This window comes from Pempheris klunzingeri, chromosome 1, assembly GCF_042242105.1.
Source record: "Pempheris klunzingeri isolate RE-2024b chromosome 1, fPemKlu1.hap1, whole genome shotgun sequence".
Lineage (NCBI taxonomy): Eukaryota > Metazoa > Chordata > Actinopteri > Acropomatiformes > Pempheridae > Pempheris > Pempheris klunzingeri.
This window is the reverse complement of record NC_092012.1, coordinates 35,544,753-35,562,670: the sequence shown is the minus strand read 5'-3', so window position 1 is coordinate 35,562,670 and position 17,918 is coordinate 35,544,753. Positions and strand designations below refer to the sequence as shown.

General features: G+C 49.9%; 1 protein-coding gene across 7 annotated transcripts in view; it reads left to right on the top strand.

Annotated features, from left to right (window-relative positions):
* The window catches only part of chd9 (chromodomain helicase DNA binding protein 9), a 63,674-nt gene that overhangs the window by 41,928 nt on the left and 3,828 nt on the right, over window positions 1–17,918 (top strand). For 5 of the 7 annotated variants that reach the window (XM_070828138.1, XM_070828185.1, XM_070828164.1 and 2 more), the window contains 25 exons: window positions 89–232; window positions 2,325–2,580; window positions 2,751–2,961; window positions 4,571–4,766; window positions 4,910–5,095; window positions 5,974–6,162; window positions 6,259–6,369; window positions 6,500–6,699; window positions 6,880–7,079; window positions 7,190–7,349; window positions 10,613–10,702; window positions 11,470–11,573; window positions 11,909–12,026; window positions 12,134–12,191; window positions 12,347–12,395; window positions 12,606–12,852; window positions 12,968–13,173; window positions 13,641–14,519; window positions 14,710–14,879; window positions 15,047–15,277; window positions 16,205–16,382; window positions 16,649–16,797; window positions 16,964–17,194; window positions 17,444–17,593; window positions 17,711–17,815. In XM_070828138.1, coding sequence (XP_070684239.1) covers window positions 89–232; window positions 2,325–2,580; window positions 2,751–2,961; window positions 4,571–4,766; window positions 4,910–5,095; window positions 5,974–6,162; window positions 6,259–6,369; window positions 6,500–6,699; window positions 6,880–7,079; window positions 7,190–7,349; window positions 10,613–10,702; window positions 11,470–11,573; window positions 11,909–12,026; window positions 12,134–12,191; window positions 12,347–12,395; window positions 12,606–12,852; window positions 12,968–13,173; window positions 13,641–14,519; window positions 14,710–14,879; window positions 15,047–15,277; window positions 16,205–16,382; window positions 16,649–16,797; window positions 16,964–17,194; window positions 17,444–17,593; window positions 17,711–17,815 — 4,818 coding nt within the window. Of the gene's footprint in view, window positions 1–88; window positions 233–2,324; window positions 2,581–2,750; window positions 2,962–4,570; window positions 4,767–4,909; window positions 5,096–5,973; window positions 6,163–6,258; window positions 6,370–6,499; window positions 6,700–6,879; window positions 7,080–7,189; window positions 7,350–10,612; window positions 10,703–11,469; window positions 11,574–11,908; window positions 12,027–12,133; window positions 12,192–12,346; window positions 12,396–12,605; window positions 12,853–12,967; window positions 13,174–13,640; window positions 14,520–14,709; window positions 14,880–15,046; window positions 15,278–15,334; window positions 15,896–16,204; window positions 16,383–16,648; window positions 16,798–16,963; window positions 17,195–17,443; window positions 17,594–17,710; window positions 17,816–17,918 lie in introns of those variants that run through there. The other 2 variants (XM_070828147.1, XM_070828179.1) reach the window with 2 other exon arrangements.

Here is a 17,918-nt window from a genome sequence, read left to right as displayed (position 1 = left end):
GTACGTAGAGCCCCAGCTCACAGGGAGACACCACACATGCACCCCAGTCCTGAAAGAGTCTCCTCTCACGCCTCGTGTTCTCCTTCAGGAGCACAAGGTCCTGCTGACGGGGACTCCTCTCCAGAACACAGTGGAGGAGCTCTTCAGCCTGCTCCACTTCCTGGAGCCGGCACGCTTCCCCTCAGAAAACACCTTCATGCAGGAGTTTGGAGACCTGAAGACGGAGGAGCAGGTGAGAGGACACGTTCATGTTCTTATGTCTGATGAATGCTCAGAATTTATAACACGTGACAAATGTACGAGCAAACGCTGGAGCCCGTGAAGTGGGGCTTTTTCTAACTAGGCCACTGTGGCATTTTGTAACACACACACACACACACACACACACACACACAGCATATGGTGGGTAATCATAACAGAAAATGGGATATTAATGCTGCTCATTGTTGGACTATGTACTGACTGAATTACAAGAAAAACGCTGTCTACTTTCCTTCTACATGTTGTTTATTTTGGAATTTCATTTTAAGGGGATAGTTTGGACTGTTTGAAGGTTGGCTGGATGAGGCACTTATCCAGAGTCAGTGTGTTACTGACAGTAGGTTTCCTGAGTCATGGCATGGACGCAAAACACTGTGCTGCTGTGAAAACACTATATTTAGAATATTTCAAGCACTTTACATTGTCAGAAAGCCCTTTTTCTCAGGGACCTGAGGGCGTCTTCTCTCTCTCTGTCTGTCTTCAAAGCCACCAGACTTCATTGACAAAACAGTGATTTTAGAACACAGGAGTTGCTGGTGTACTGCTGCCTTGATCTCTTATTTAGTTTGGGCTGTTGTGTGACTTTGGTGTTTTAACTGGTTTGTTCAGTTTGTTGATGGAGGCGGCAGCAACTCCTGTGTTCTGTGAGGTAAAACTACTGTTTCTGTCAATGGAGTCTGGCAGAAAGGGCTCTGTGGTGGATATGTGTAGTGGTGAAAACACCCTAAATATAGTTGTTTAGTGTCTGTGCTGTGACAAGGTAACACACCGACGATGGAGGAGGACCTCAGATAGTACGGACTGGCCCTTTCAGGCAGAAGCCCTGCAGACGTGCTGGAGGAAAGCCCATTAAAACATGTTTGAAGTGCAGTGCTCATGCTGAACGGTAAAATATTTGGAACAGAAAGCGCTCGACAAGCGGCACTAAATCTACACGCTCTTTGTGCCAGCGGGAACGTGAAATTCTTTTCACAGTAAAAGCTGCTGTTCAGATGTACTTTTTCATCACATAGCCGATGTCAGACGGAGGCCGTAGTAAGGAGCGATGGGCGGGGGGGGGAAGCCGGCCCGCTGCGGGGGGGTCCAGCTGTGACTATGCTGTGATGTCGAACTCTTTAAAAATGTGGTTCTGCATCAAATGAAAAAAATCTGAACTCTGGTTGTCAACTTAATTCCCTCATATAAGATAAAGACACTTTACAAACATTGACTACAGATGTCAGCGATGTACAGAAGGAGTGAGTGATTGGAAAGGGGGGGTGAAATTCTCTGATCCCAGCTTGTGAATGTTTTCTGGTTTCTTTCTTTGGGACAGTGAACTGATGATCTTCAGGCTGTGGACACAACAAGACATTGGACAATGTCATGTTGGGCTAAACACTGCTACAGTGTACTACAGTGTACTACAGTGTACTACAGTATTTTAGTGTACTACAGTATACTGCAGTGAACTACAGTATATTACAGTGTATTACAGTATATTACAGTATATTAGTGTACTGCAGTGTACTACAGTATAATACAGTGTATTACAGTATATTACAGTGTACTACAGTGTACTACAGTATATTAGTGTACTACAGTGTACTACAGTATATTAGTGTACTACAGTATACTGCAGTGAACTACAGTATATTAGTGTATTACAGTATATTACAGTGTACTACAGTGTATTACAGTGAACTACAGTGAACTACAGTGTACTACAGTGTACCACAGTGTACTACAGTATACTACAGTGTGCCACACTGTACTACAGTATATTACAGTGTACCACAGTGCACTACAGTGTACTACAGTATACTACAGTGTACCACAGTGTACTACAGTATACTACAGTGTGCCACAGTGTACTACAGTATACTACAGTGTGCCACACTGTACTACAGTATATTACAGTGTACCACAGTGCACTACAGTGTACTACAGTATACTACAGTGTACCACAGTGTACTACAGTATATTACAGTGTACCACAGTGTACCACAGTGTACTACAGTGCACCACAGTGTACTACAGCAGCTGCCGTGGTGAGAAAACTGTCCTCATGTCTGGGTCCACAGGTGCAGAAGCTGCAGGGCATCCTGAAGCCCATGATGCTGCGTCGGCTGAAGGAGGACGTGGAGAAGAAGTTGGCTCCTAAAGAAGAAACCATCATCGAGGTGGAGCTCACCAACATTCAGAAGAAATACTACCGCGCCATCCTGGAGAAGAACTTCTCCTTCCTGGCTAAAGGAGCTGGCCAGGCCAATATGCCCAACCTGGTGAACACCATGATGGAGCTGAGAAAGTGCTGCAACCACCCCTACCTCATCAAAGGTAGGTCCTTTTGGTCAAACACAGCTCCGATGTAAAGTTAGGATCTCAGCAGCAGAAGGCCTGCAGCTCCACACTTTCCATTACTTGGTGTTTGCTCCGTTTTTTATGAATGAAGCCACAGTCACAGATCTTCAGGCACTGCTAACGTGTCCGTGTGATTTCTGTATCAGGAGCAGAGGAGAAGATCCTGGAGGACTTCAGGGAGGTGTACAGCCCCACTGCCATCGACTTTCACCTGCAGGCTATGGTGCAGTCTGCCGGGAAGCTGGTCCTTATTGACAAGCTGCTGCCTAAGATGAAGGCCGGGGGGCACAAGGTGCTCATCTTCTCCCAAATGGTGCGCTGCCTGGACATCTTGGAAGACTACCTCATTCAGAGAAGGTAACATGGCACTTCACTTACAGCTCAGAACAGGGATTTTAATACTTACTCAGTTTATTTGACAGGGACGACGCTCCTAATGAACATCAGTGATGTTCATCTTCATACTAAAACATCATGCGTCGTCGTGCAGGCAAAGTCAGCTGCCAGTCGGATGAAACTTTTCATTGCTGACATAGTGCTGCTGCTAAAAGATGCAAAGTCACTCTTCCTCTGGCTTTATTAGATTTGTTCTGATTCAAAGGAAGCAGCAGGCCGCGTGCAGACAGCAGGCAGGGTTTAGTGGTACAGTAAACTGGGAGCGCTCGGTAGCCACGACACATGCTGCAGCAGATGATGTCACTGTGAGAGCAGCAGCGTCAGAGATTAGAGGTACGGAGACAACAGATGAGACAAAGCAGCACGTCTGTCAGCCAGCACGAGCATCTTCTCACAGGTATGAGCGAGGTGTTGAACTTCATCTAACCTCTGTGACTTTGGACTGTTGCAGAAAGTGGAAATTGTTTTCGACAGTTGCTTCGACGGCGACGTGTGTGAACTTCCCTCCTCCCTCTCTGCTGTTGTCAGGCCAAAAGAATTTCTGTGTTGCCTAAAATAATTACAAATCTTTACTGATGAATATTTTAATCTTGTTTTTAAGCCTCACTGTGGTTCAGCTTTAAGGTTCAGAGCAACAAACACATCAACAAAACAAGGCACTGGAGTTCAGGCGATTATTGATTCAGGCAGAAAGTGCTCTTTCCTGGTTTTGGTGCTGAAGGTGTGAGAGTGTCCACAGAGCAGAGCAGCAGCTGAAATAGATGAAGATCAATGACTTGCATCATGTCCACAGAGCTGCTGCAGACTGTGAGCTCTCACCTGCTTTGGGTGGCGTCCTGCGTCAGAAATGAACTGAGTGGTCGGGAACATTTAGCAGACAGTCATGAGGAAGGTTTACAGCCGGACATCGGCCTCAGAGTTAAATGGCATTTAAGAATTGAATAAATAGAGATAAGACTTGGCTTTCTGGTTCTCATCTCTATTTCTGCTGTCGTCTCCAGCTGTCACTTGTCAGCTTTTCCTATTTCTCTGTCCTGACTGTGTTTCTTTGTCTCCCCAGATCCATTTGTTGCTCTCATGTCTGCTTCTCTCCCTCCCTTTCTAAACTGCTGTAAACATGTGAGGTGCTGTGCAGCCCAGACCTCAGACAGGGTTCAGCAGCAGGTTACAGAAGCCCTCGGGGCTCCTCTACATTAGACAAGCGGGGGTTTCTGTGAGGCTTCTCCTGACAGAAGTGGATTACCCTGGGGAGGGCAGGGGTCGGGCTGTGGGAGGCGATGAGAATGGACACAGGGATGAAGGAGCAGAAGAACTGCTCACAGAAGCAGCTTTATCTTTGAAGATGGTGGTGTCTCCAGGTGTGGAGAGGAAGCAAAATAAAAGAAGAGTTTGGGCTGAATTTAAAGGAGCATTCCAAGAGTATTATGGCTCAGTATAAAAGGTCCATTCACTAAATCACAAACAAAAGTGTTTTCACTGTTTAATGTCTCAATAGAATTTAACCTAAAGCTTAAGGTCTTGTATTCGGCGAGCTATCATGATGCATCATGGGTCATTTTTTGTGTTGCAGGTACTTGTACGAGCGGATAGACGGACGCGTTCGGGGGAACCTGCGACAGGCAGCTATCGACCGCTTCAGTAAGCCCGAATCAGAGCGCTTCGTTTTCCTTCTGTGTACAAGAGCCGGAGGCCTGGGAATCAACCTCACAGCAGCCGACACCTGCATCATCTTCGACTCTGACTGGAACCCACAGAACGACCTGCAGGTGAGACACACACACACACACACACACACACACACACACTCAGTAATTACAGCTACCGTCATGTATGATCAGGTGACATGTGGGTCAGAACAAAGACATCCACACAAAGCGGTGTGTTTCACTCTGTGCTCGTGCCCTCGCAGGCCCAGGCTCGCTGCCATCGGATCGGTCAGAACAAGGCAGTGAAGGTGTACCGACTGATCACCAGGAACTCGTATGAGCGAGAAATGTTTGATCGCGCCAGCCTCAAGCTGGGCCTGGACAAAGCAGTGCTGCAGAGCATGAGTGGCCGAGATAACAGCCTGGGAGGAGGCGCCGCCGGCGGAGGGGTGAGTTTGACGCGTGTCCAAATGGGCTGGAAGAGGAAAGGGAATTTAATAATTTAGATGTGGAAATTATGTTCAGTTAATTTGCAGAGAGGGGTGTTTGTTTGCAGACGGCGCTTTGTGATGGACACCGTCCGCTTCACACGTCATTCAATCATTACGCAAACGAGGGGGAAATAGCTATGACCTGGTGCCGCACAGAGCAGCGGGTGACTCAAATGTTCTTCTAAAGTCACGTAGATGTGAAAAACTGGAGCGAACTTTGGAACTCACTTGAGCCTCATGACGCAATTACTGTGACAACGAATGAAGCGACCGAGCCCGTTCCTCCCAGTCAGCAACTCAAACCTTCCTGTTGTCATCGACGAGTGAAATCATGCAATTAAAATGTAATATTATCAGTCCAACGATAATTAAAGTCAACATTCCTCCATAACAGATGGCAAACAACAAGGCAATGCCAAGCAAAGAAAAACAACTGTTCACAAACCCTAAAACTTGGAGCTCACTCTTTAGATTTCCACTTGACGTGTAGCCGATCCTATTAGAGCCTGAGCTCTCTGTGAGGGAGTGTGTCAACAGCATGTGAAGTGTGTAGGCGGTTGGCGTCCTGTGAGAATTATCTCAAGTCTAAGGAGGTTGAGCTATTAGCAGGGTTTCACATCTGGTCTGACTGAACATGTTTGCATATTAAGCAGCTGCTGGGGTTAGAAACCGGCCTGCTGCTGGTACGGTTTTCTACATCTAAGACAACTGTGTGTTTGACACGGGGGCTTTGCTCATATTCATGCACCTCAAGTCTATGTTACAGTCAATGGTGATATATTTTCATGTTACATATCGTTTTTTGGCCCTTACAGTGTCTCTCTCCCCCCTCTCAGGCCGTGCAGCAGCAGCAGCTCTCTAAGAAGGAGATCGAGGATCTCTTGCGACGCGGTGCGTACGGCGCCATCATGGACGAGGAGGATGAAGGGGCCAAATTCTGTGAGGAGGACATCGACCAGATCCTCCAGCGCAGGACGAAGACCATCACCATCGAGTCTGAGGGACGAGGATCCACCTTTGCTAAGGTGAATGAAACGGATAGACACAGGTCGCTGGCTGAAACCAGGACCAGCTCCTGGTGAAGGATTATGGTTTAATATGATTCTGATGTCTGCTTTCAGGCCAGTTTTGTGGCATCCGGAAACCGCACAGACATCTCTCTGGATGACCCCAACTTCTGGGACAAATGGGCCAAAAAGGCCGACATCGATGTGGAAATGGTCAACGGCCGAGTACGTACCGCACCACAAACGATGCACTATACAGAGCTGAGTGTGTGAATGGTAGTAGGAGCGTGGTTCCTTTAACGGCCCTTAAAAGCCTTTTGCTGAAGCGTAGTCTGCCCTCCCCTCGTCTCTACAGAACAGCCTGGTGATCGACACTCCCCGTGTCAGGAAGCAGACGAGGCCGTTCAGCGCCACCAAGGACGAGTTGGCCGAGCTTTCAGAGGGCGACAGCGACGCTGACGAGACCAAACCCAAGCTCAGGCGAAACCACGACCGCCTCAACAGCTACGGCCGCACAGAGTGCTTCAGAGTGGAGAAGAACCTGCTGGTGTATGGGTAAGAGGAGTCAGCCGCTGACGATGTGTAGAAGGATTCCAGTTCGCCTCAGTGTTCCTGACTGTGTGTAACCAATCATCACTGTGAATGTGAAGCCCTCCATACAGTACCACCCCCCACCACCACACCACCACGGGAGCCCGCTTTTCTTAAATTAGTTTTCTCCCCCCCGTCGTCCAGGTGGGGTCGTTGGAAGGACATCCTCAACCACGGGCGTTTCAAGAAGCAGCTGACGGAGTGGGATGTGGAGTCCATCTGCAGGGCCCTGCTGGCGTACTGCCTGGTCCATTACCGTGGCGATGACAAAATCAAGAGCTTCATGTGGGACCTGATCGCCCCCTCTGAGGACGGACGCACCAAGGAGCTGCAGAACCACCTGGGTGAGTCTAAGAGCCCTTACAGCTGCACACGGAGAGGTCAGACTAGGAAATGACTGCACCCCCCACCCCCCAGCGCACCTGTGACTGTGAACCTCCCTCTGCTCCACCAGGTCTGTCTGCCCCCGTCCCTCGGGGCAGAAAGGGCAAGAAGATGAAGACCCAGTCGAGCTCTTTTGACATCCACAAAGCTGAGTGGCTCAGGAAGCACAACCCAGAGCACATGCTGCAGGACGACGGCTACAAGAAACACCTCAAGCACCACTGCAACAAGTAGGTGCCCCCCCCCCCGGTCCCCCTGAACACAGCGGGACCACATTAATACACCGACAGCAGAGATTTCTATTGTTTTAAGCAGCTGATGAGAGGAATGCAGTAACCACAACACACAGGATGAATATTCTCTACCACAGTGTTATCAGATGAAAGAGACACACACACACACACACACACACACACACACACACACACACACACACACACACACTCAGTGACTGACGGTCTATGGTTGGCTTGTGTGTGTGTTTTTAAACTTTTATGCTATTATAGCAAATGACAGGTGGTCATTATTCTCGTCGAGCACCAATTTAATCAGTTTGTTTTTAATGGAATGAAGAGTATGAAAATACAATTTGCACATTTCTCAAACGTTAACAGTGGCACCTCAAAGCCACAGTAATTAGGAGGCACTAAAACATGTATTGGAGCCGACAGTCGACTGATTCATTAACGGACGAGCGTCACATGGAGCCCAGCTGACTGATATGATTGTTAATGAGACCTCTTCCCGGCTAATGGCCGCCATAGATCTCTCTTATTTACAGACAGAGGGAAAAAGATGGCTGCTATCACAGCACGGGCCGCTGAGATATAAAGCCAAATAGATGGCTGCTGCTTTTTAAAAGGGGGGCTTGTGTCCACAGGGCTTTGGACGCAGAGCGCTGCAGCTTCCATAGAAGGTTCTCCATTGTTTCCCGGTCCGATTGTGCTGAATCCAGGGATTGTCTGATATGTGACACGCCGGGCAAACGGGGACACACAGTCAGCGGGGTTTGCTGACTTCTGCGTTTTCAGGACCGGGAATGTGACTGGTGGGGGTGGGGATGTGGGTTGGTGGGGGCGTAAATGTAGGACAGAGGAACTGACACTAGAGGAAGCAGTGGCGAATGATTGGGACTGTCTCTGGGAGTCTTAAAGTGTGGGATCATGTTGTGGATGTGCTTTGCCTCCAGCAGTTGGCCTGTGCTCTTTTCTGGCATAGTATCAGATATCCGTCACTGCTTACTGTAGTGAAGATGTGAAACTGATTACTGAATCTGCTTTGGCATGTAGGAAACAGTTCTGAGAGAGCACATACAAAATTCATGGTGTTTGTGTTTTTTCAGTCAGAATTGACTCAGTATCTCTAGTTTTTGATGGCTTGTTTTCTGTGAGCAGACCATGAGGGATTCTCTGCATGCCACTCATGTCATGCGTGCTTGGCTTACGTATTTACGTATTCTGAAAGACTGTGAGAGTGATCCTCTGCAGCCTCTCTGAGCGAACCACATCACACACACACACTAACAAAGGCTTGGAAGGAGAGTGATGAAGGGCTGTGCTGACAGGCAGAGGAAGCAGCAGCTGCTCCTGGGCGGCTCCAGTCACACAGGAGGGTGGAGGGTGGAGGGTGGAGGACGGAGAGGGAGGAAGTTCAAGACTTTGATTTAGCAGAGCTACAAGTCCAGACTGGTCACCGCAGACATGCATCACTCTGACAGGCAGGCAGACCTCAGAGCCCTGCAGCTTTTCCCGGTCCTGTCAGAACATCAGGGGAGGATTTGGGGCTCATTTATAACAATATTTAGCTGAATCACAGTGAAAGAAAGATGGAATGCCTGGTATGCTGTATTTCAGAGCAGCAGCCCACAATTGTTTCAGGGCTCTTGAAAGAAGAGCAGCAGCGTAGAGAAGCCTTGGCAGGAGGCCGCATGAAGGAGTGAGAGGTTAATGTAGAAGTCTTGGTGATAATTTGTTTTGAATTGGCTGCAAAGACACACAAGTAGACAGTGTCACAGTTTACAGAGGGGCTCTTTACTCCTATGGATGAAATATTCAGCTGCTTCCTGTGCTCATTACTAGTGCTGCTAAAGTAAATGGTGACAATTTACAGGGACTTTACATCGATAAGAAAAACGACTTATTTGCAAATTGGTTTAATTTGCATTAAAGAAGTATTTCATCATTGCAAAGAAATCAGAGAAAAGGGGGCTGTGGGATTCTCCCTCCTCTGCAACCAGGATGCACTGCTGCCATCCTCACTCGCTGGCTGTGGCTTCCTCCTCCTCTGTGTTCTGGCTCTGAATGTCTGATTCCAGCGTTAAAACTGTGGACGGACAATCTGTGGTTCCAACAGCAGCGTCTCACGTCAGCTCAGGAAACATGGAGGAAAGTTAAACATTAACGCCCACTTACATTCACTACCCACACTGTGATCATACAAAGCAGGTTGAAAATCTGCTAAAGTTCAAGTTGTCAAGTCAAAATGAGGTGTTTGCAGGGCTTCATTGGGAAAAGCTTCCTAAAACGTTGCTGCTTCCTAAACGACAGTGTCAGAGGAGCGAACTGTATTCCTCAGAGATGTCACCAGTGAAGAATGGTTGTATCAGAGCTAATGACTCCACAGAAACAACGATCCTCCACAGAGAGCTGAACTCTCGTGCCAGAAATCCTTTAAACCTGCTTGCTGCTTTTGTCCAACAGCAGACGTTACACGGTGGAATTTAAAGTCATTTTGTGTTCAGACAAAACGAGTACACACAACAGCTTTCCACATAAAGCACGATCTCAAGGCGTAGCAGACGTTAGAGCGCGCCACAGTTCCCACCACTTCACTGTGTCTTCGCTCAAAGCCTGTTGGCTGTGATGTGTGATCATGCATCACAGAGCTAATGTCTCCCCTGTGAGTCAGCCTCTCTCTACCTTGTCAGCCTCGGCTTCCCAGCCTTCATCTGCTGCCAGAGCGCGGCCACATGACGGCTGGAGAGAGACTGTCGGCTGTTCATTCAGCGCTCTGAGCCGAGCCGTGGCGCCGGCTCACGGCTCCCTGTGAGGTCTGTACAGTAGTGACAATAACTCACCAAGTTAATCGATCAGGCTGATCTGACGACTGGCCTGTCATGGTGAGTCATGTACTGTCCTGCTCTGTGGAAGGCATGTACAGCTAATGATGTACAGCCACACACACACACACAAATCCTCCAATACACGTGTGTGTGTGTGTGTGTGTGTGTGTGTGTGTGTGTGTGTGTCACATGGACTCATTAGGGTGTCCTGTTGCTGGAGCGTACCGGAGAAATGATGGGACCACGACTGCACAGAACGATTTTAGGATTACAGCTGAATCGCCACACATTTCACTCATTTGCATTGTGTCCAACAGGCTGCTGTGTGTGTGTGTGTGTGTGTGTGTGTGTGTGTGTGTGTGTTGGTTCTGCTCGCTCAGCGTTTGTGTGCGCTCAGGGCTTTGTTGTGACCAGTGGGTTTTCTCTGTGCAGGGTGCTGCTCAGGGTCAGAATGCTCTACTACCTGAAACAAGAGGTGATAGGAAGCCAGGCTCAGCAGGTGCTCGACGGCGCCGACGCCAGGTGAGCTCAGCTTTGACCCACTCACACATCCCCTTACCTTACACACACACTTCCTGCTCTTCACTTTACCACTGCTAGGATTCTGCTACTGCTAGAGACTCTTGAAACCCAATCAGTGTAGTTTAAAACGACGCCACAGACGGGAGGGAGCTCTCTGCCTCGTACAGCTGTGCAGCTCCTGACCTGCTCTGATAGCAGAGTAGCTGGATTTATGATATCCACAGCAGGTTGGATGGATTTTGCAGCTTTCATACAGCAGGTGTAGATTTTCCATATCGAGGGGAAATAGCCGCCTCATGCGCTTTTCCTCTTGAGTGGTGAGTGTGGTCATTAGCATATGATCTCAACCTGTTGAAGATGAGGAGTCGGCTCATCAATAAGAAGGTTGTAGCTCCACCTGCTGGTGAAAGGTGGGCACTTTTCTTCTAGTTTTCTACCACAGTGCTGCTGAAGATGGTTCATCAAACCCACTGTTAAGATCAAAAGTTGAGGCAGGCTTTTATTCTGTCACACTTTTCATTTTCTTTCACAATAAAAACCCTAACAGCAAGTTAATACGGCAAGTGGGAGCAGATTGAAACAAGTGGGTTTGTAGATTGTCATGTAATATACAGTTTATACTATATACACACACAAGATTTAAAAAACAGATGGATACTACAGTCTCACTACAGAGGAACTGTGTTTAAACCCAAACTGAATCCCAGTAAATCAACAACGATTCCTACACATAATGTCTGCCTAACCCTCCTCCTCCTCCTCCTCAGTGAGATACAGATCTGGGTGCCAGAGCCGGACCACTCAGAGCTGCCGGCCTTGTGGTGGGATACCGTCTCTGACAAGTGTCTGCTGCTGGGTGTCTACAAACATGGTAAGAAGGCTCAGCTCAGAGCGTTTCTGTGGAAGCTGAACTCAGCGAGCCTCTCGTGTGCTCTGTGGTCACTGCAGACGGGGGAAAGGTCAGCGGCTGACATGAAACATTAACGAGCTGCTGCGCAACAGCCCCGGCGCTGAGAGCTCTTCACACACTAAATGTTTCAGAAGTAAAAGTTGTTTTATCTGATCATCGCAGCTTCACAGTTTTCAGTGTCTGTGTTTTCCACTGACAAAAGGTGATTGTGGGGAAACGTCCAGCTTGTGCGTTGTGTTTCCAGGCATTATCCTTTGCCAACTTTGGTGTTTGCTTATCCTCCTGTGCCCTGCCAGGTTATGAGAAGTACAACACTATTCGTGGAGACCCAAACCTGTGCTTCATAGAGCGAGTGGGACGACCGGACGAGAAGGCCATCGCTGCCGAACAGAGAGGCAATGATTTCATGGATGGGTGGGTACATCACAGCCGCCCGGAGCCTGAAAAAACACCACGTGGACTTTGTTTAATGTCTATAAGGACGTCAAAACTGACACAGACGTTATTCTGTGTGTGTGTAGGGATGTAGATGATCCAGAGTACAAGCCTGCTCCAGCCCTGCTGAAGGACGATATGGAGGTACGGCCACGGGATAATGACCAAGAGTCTTCATCTGGTTTAGGAAGTCAGCTCCTCTCTGTGTTGGAGCTCATTTGTGATTTATTGTGTGTCCCAGTGTCTAACCTGTCATTCTCAGTTTTGTTCTGCCGTAAACACTCTGTCCTGTCATGCAGGATGACGCCTCTTCCCCCGGAGACTTGGTTGTCACTGACAACGCCGGAGGTGAGTATTAGATGCTCGTAATCCACAGCCGATTATAAATAAAGTCTTCCCACGTGTGGGAGAAATCTGGAAAAGTTGTGATATTTCAAGTTAAGATGAGATGAACAACATGCTTCCTACAGCTTCATCAAGAAAAAAAAAAAAGAATGTGGAAAAGATGGCACTCTGATTTGGGCTGTAAATGTTCTTTGGTTTATTTCTGTGATCCAGATGCAGCTCCAGCGACGGGAGGTCAGACCGTCTACTGGCCGTCACCGTCGGTGCTGACCGCCAGGCTGAGGCGTCTGATCACGGCCTCCCAGCGCTTCACCAAGAGCCGGCAGATCCTCCACATCCACCAGACCCAGGGTCAGTCCCAGCCGGCCATGATGCCGTCTGCTCCGCTCTGCCCGCTGCCCCCCACTCTTAACGACACCCTCAACCCCAAGATGGCTGCCAAGATTGAACGTCAGCAAAGGTCAGAGCACAGAGAAGATCAAAGTTTGGTTCTGAATAAACCGATCGGTGAGAGAGGATGTGTGTGTGTGAATATTGTGTCTAAAATGTTCCCACAAATGTTTCACTTTCCTCAGATGGACGAGGCGCGAGGAGGCCGACTTCTACCGCGTGGTCTCAACTTTCGGTGTCGTTTTTGACCCGAACCTCGGCCGCTTCGACTGGACCAAGTTCAGAGCGATGGCTCGCCTGCACAAGAAGACTGACGAGAGCCTGCAGAAATACCTGTGTGCTTTCACCGCCATGTGCCGAAGGGTGTGTCGCCTGCCACCCAAGGAGGGAGGTCAGCAGTCTGCATATTACACACACACACACACATAGAGAGACCTTGAAGAGGTCTGGACACTCTTTTGACCCCCAGAGAGTCTGTTACCCTGAGATCACAGAGATCACTGTCTGTCCTGTCAGTGAGGATCTTTGAAGGGAGGGTTTTGTGTCGGCAGTGTGTCTCTGACATGGATCACGTTAGGACACATGATGTATCTCTACATGACGGTGTTTTATGATCCGCACCGTGCCCTGATGGCAACAACACTGTGCTGCTCTCATTGGTGGCTGTAAATGGTTTTCCTGAGGAGAGAGGTCAGCAGCTGGCTCAGCAGGACTGAGGTAGAGCGGCTGATAAGGTTAATCATTTGTGGAAAGACAAACAGTGTGATGTTTAAACTCCAGACACAAACAGCTCTCTGGGTCGTACCTGTGGATCGGCCTTCATTTCCTCTCACACCTGCGTCTTCTCCTTTGTTCCAGACTCTGCGGTGGACCCGTCTCTGACCATCCAGCCCATCACAGAGGAGAGGGCGTCCCGAACCCTGTACAGAGTGGAGCTGCTTCGCCAGGTGAGGGAACAGGTCCTTCGCCATCAGTTGCTCTATGAGCGCCTGCCGCTGTGCCAGATGAGCTCCGACTTACCCGTCTGGTGGGAGGCCGGTACCCACGACCGCGACCTGCTAATCGGTGCCGCCAAGCACGGCGTCAGCCGCACAGATTACCACATTCTGAGAGACCCTGAGCTCAGCTTCATGGCTGCCCAACGCAACTACAGCCAAACTAAGGCTGCTGCACAGCAGCAGTCACGCACATCCACCCCGCTCCTCCACCCCCAGTGCCCGGCCTCCGGCTCCCTGCTCACAGGCTCTCCACTGCCTCCGCCCGCCCAGAGGGACGCAGAGTCCTGTGGGCTGGTACCCAAAGCCGAGCCGGCCTCTGAGGGGGAGGAGGCCAGGGAGAGGCAGGGGGAGAGCTGGAGCCCCCCCAGAGCACCGGCCACTCCCACGGGTGTGGAGGAGAAGCCCGTCTCTGAGGCGCGGGACAGCGAGAAGCAGATGGTGGCGGCTCGAACCAAACCTCTCACCCCCAACTCGTCCGAGAGGAAACCCAAGAAGGCCAGCAAGAGGGGCCGCAGGGAGGCCCGGCGCCGCTCAGAGTCCGACTCGGACGGGTCCTCCTCCAGCTCCTCGTCGCGCTCCTCTTCCACTTCCTCATCGTCCTCTTCCTCCTCGTCACATTCCGGGTCCAGCTCCTCCTCCTCTTCATCGTCTTGTTCCTCTGGCTCTTCGTCGTCATCGTCCTCCTCCTCATCTTCTTCTGATGACAGTGAAAGTGAGGGAGAGGAAGGGAAGAAGAAAGGTGAGTCCCTGCAGCCATTTATTCAACCTTTAGTTGTTTCAGTGGGTCACTGACCAGCTCGCTGCTTCACCTGTGATCATTCAGTGTTTAATAATGTTTACAGAAGATAATCATGTGTCCAACAAGTGTGCGCCCGTCAGAGGTCTCCGGGTGTTTCTAATTTCTCTCGCTGTGTCCCGTCACGTCTCAGTGCCTGCAGCCCCCGGCGTGAAGGGCTTCGATGAGGACAGCGTGGCGTCTCTGAGCACGACGCAGGACGAAACGCAGGACACCCACGTGGCCGAGAACGGCGTCACCAACAACTCGTCACATCCTTTCCAGGGAGGAGGATACATGCTCGCTGCATCCTACTGGCCAAAGGTGAACCGGTGTACATGTGTGAAGAAAGGGAATATTTGATCATTAAACCGAACACGAGTATTTGTCTCTCATAGTCAACATGGAGACTTCCAGCGTACAGGAGATGTGGAGAGGGGAGAGATCCCTCTGATCCAGCCGTTTGAATGTGCTGCTTGTTGTTTATTTAGGACCGTGTGATCATCAACCGCCTGGACAGCATCTGCCAGGCGGTGCTAAAGGGCAAGTGGCCGGGAACACGTCGGGTCTACGAGCCTGGAGGCGCCGTGGCCTCCTTCTACACCACCAAGCTGCTGGACAACGCCAACAGCCTGTGCGAGGACCCCTCTGCCTCGCCACAGGGGTCAAAGGTGACCAAGCATGTTGCAGAAAACAAGGAGTTCTCAGTAAAACTCAACGATGTATGTTGATTTCTCCCTCCTCCTCCCCCTCCTCCCTCCGCTTCGCCCTACTCATAGGACCCTACCACTTCTGCTGCCATGACCGGCGCTAGCTGCCATGCTCAGCATGTTTCTCTGGTCTTCTTCCCTCTGTCCTTTGGGGATGATTAGTGGTTTGACTGCCTGGAAGGAGGAGAGATTAATTTAATAGCAGCCTTCCTCTCTTTTCCCACACACTCGATTTGAATTGGGCTCTGAGGCTGTGATTACATGAGCACAAATCACTCAGTCATGAGAATATAATAAGGTTCAGTACGAAGCCTCTCTATACTGAAGGGGTCTTTCTTATAATCTGATTGAAATGGAGACCTCGGCTGTGGGTGTTCTCTAATACGCTTCTAGGCAACATGGCTGTTAACGAGGCCGTTCTCAGACTCGCTTTATTCCTCGCTTTTGTGTTGCTTTCTGATAAGGATCCTTTTACCAAACTGTGGTTTTGACCAGCGCAGATCCTCCAACAGCTGATGCTTGTTACCTAAAAAGTCATCATACGCTGACAGCAGCTATCTCTCTGGCATGGCTTCCCACTCCAGACTACGAGTAGACTTTACCCGCTGCCCTACTAGCCACTGCCCACTGTGTGTCCCAATGCTACTAACCAGAAAGCACCTGAAAAAGATTTGCTGTTACTGTCAGAAATCCTAAGAAGTGAGATTATACTTGTAAACATTGACATTTGATGGATGAACAGAAAGCTCCAGTACGTATTAAACACTGAGAAGGAATAAAAACATACATTTATTATAAAAGCTATTATTATTTTGTCTAAAGGCTTCTTCCTCGTTTAGAACTCTGTGTGTCTGCTCTGTGACTGCACGTCTGTCTGGACTCACCTAACACCTTTGTGGCTTTGTCTCTCTGTGTGTGTGTGTGTGTGTGTGTGAGTAGCAGGAGGGAGGTCTGAAGCTGACCTTCCAGAAACAAGGTCTACCTCTGAAGAGGCCCCTGGAGTCGGACGAGGCCCCCCAGGCCCAGCAGCAGTACCTGGCCCGGCTGCACGAGCTGCAGAGCGCCTCGGACACGGGCCTGGCCGACATCACCAAACCTCAGTGCAGCTTCCAGACCGGTGCGTGTGTTTCACTCAGGGTGTGTCCGGGCCGGCCTGCTGTCCTTGAACACCACCAGATGGCAGCAGAGTGTAGTTTTCTCCTCTGTGGCCCCACTGGCTCTGTCAGCACTAAGGTTTATGGAATAGAGAATGTGGCTGCTCTGAAGTGAATGTGTCCACATTCAGGATAGTTTCCAGATGTGCCTCAAAGCTTCACCGTGTCATTTTAAATGAAGCAGAAGTTGTCGCAGCAGTTTGTTGTTAACAGGCTGGTTGTTCTGCAGCGCCTCCAGATCCCACCGGGCAGATGAGGCTGAACGGAGTCCTGGACGGCCAGCCGGTGGTGAAGAAGAGGAGGGGAAGGAGGAAGAACGTGGAGGGGATGGATCTGCTCTTCATGAACAGGAGCAGAGTCCCTGCTGTCCCTGATCAGGTCAGTGGTTGTCTTTGGTTCCTTGTTGTGCACAAGCAGCATCTCTGCTTCAAATGTGAACCGATGGTTTGAAGATTCGAACTATTTCTACTTACTACAATGTTTGAATAACAATAAAGTCCTGGCTGGTGGTCATCAGCTGTAAAACCCTGTGTTGTGTCTCCAGGTGCCTGCAGGGTGGGGCGGTATCGGCCAGGTGGGCATGGCCGTGGCCCCTGTGCCAGGCTACAGCCAGAGTGCCACTCAGGTCCCCGGGGACATGGAGAGCAGGGTCCCTGTCATCAACCTCAAAGACGGCACCCGGCTCGCCGGGGACGACGCCCCCAAGAGGAAAGATCTAGATCAGTGGCTGAAGGAGCACCCCGGCTTTGTGGCAGACACAGGAGCCTTCATCCCTGTGAGTCCTTTGTTTTGTCCTCATCTTCCTCTTCCTCTTCCTCTTCCTCTTCCTCTCTCTGGAACCAAAACCACTTCTTTGTTAAGAAGATTCGTTCCTTCATTCATTCAGTTGCTTATGAATTTGTTAAAGTTGGGTTCACCCACAGGGGCCGTCTGATGATGCCCTGGGGGGAAACACTAGTGAACTACTGGCTGCTCTGAGAGAGAGGTTTTCTTTCAGTTTGACCGTTTGTCCTTTCGTGTCCAGGGCGTAAATAAGATGCAGATGCAGTTCCACTTCCAGGACGGTCGGCCCAAGCAGAAGAGGCACCGCTGCCGGAACCCCAACAAGATCGATGTGAACAGCCTGACGGGAGAGGAGCGGGTCCAGATTATCAACAGGAGAAACGCTCGCAAGGTGTGTTAGTGTGTTTGACACGTTTCCACAGTCACGTCCACACACACCGTTAATGGTCATGATGCCCTTTACTCAGTGGGTACGTTGGCTTCATGTCGCCTGTGATCTGTCCTGTAGGTTGGTGGAGCCTTCGCTCCTCCTCTGAAGGACCTGTGTCGGTTCCTCCAGGAGAACCCCGAGTATGGAGTCCCCCCGGAGTGGGCCGACGTCGTCAAGCAGTCGGTGAGTGACGCAGTAACATGTCGTGAGATTAGAGGCCGTGTGACCCGTGTCAGTTAGGAACTCTTACTGCTCACCAGTCCAGATCCTTTCATCAGTAGATCCT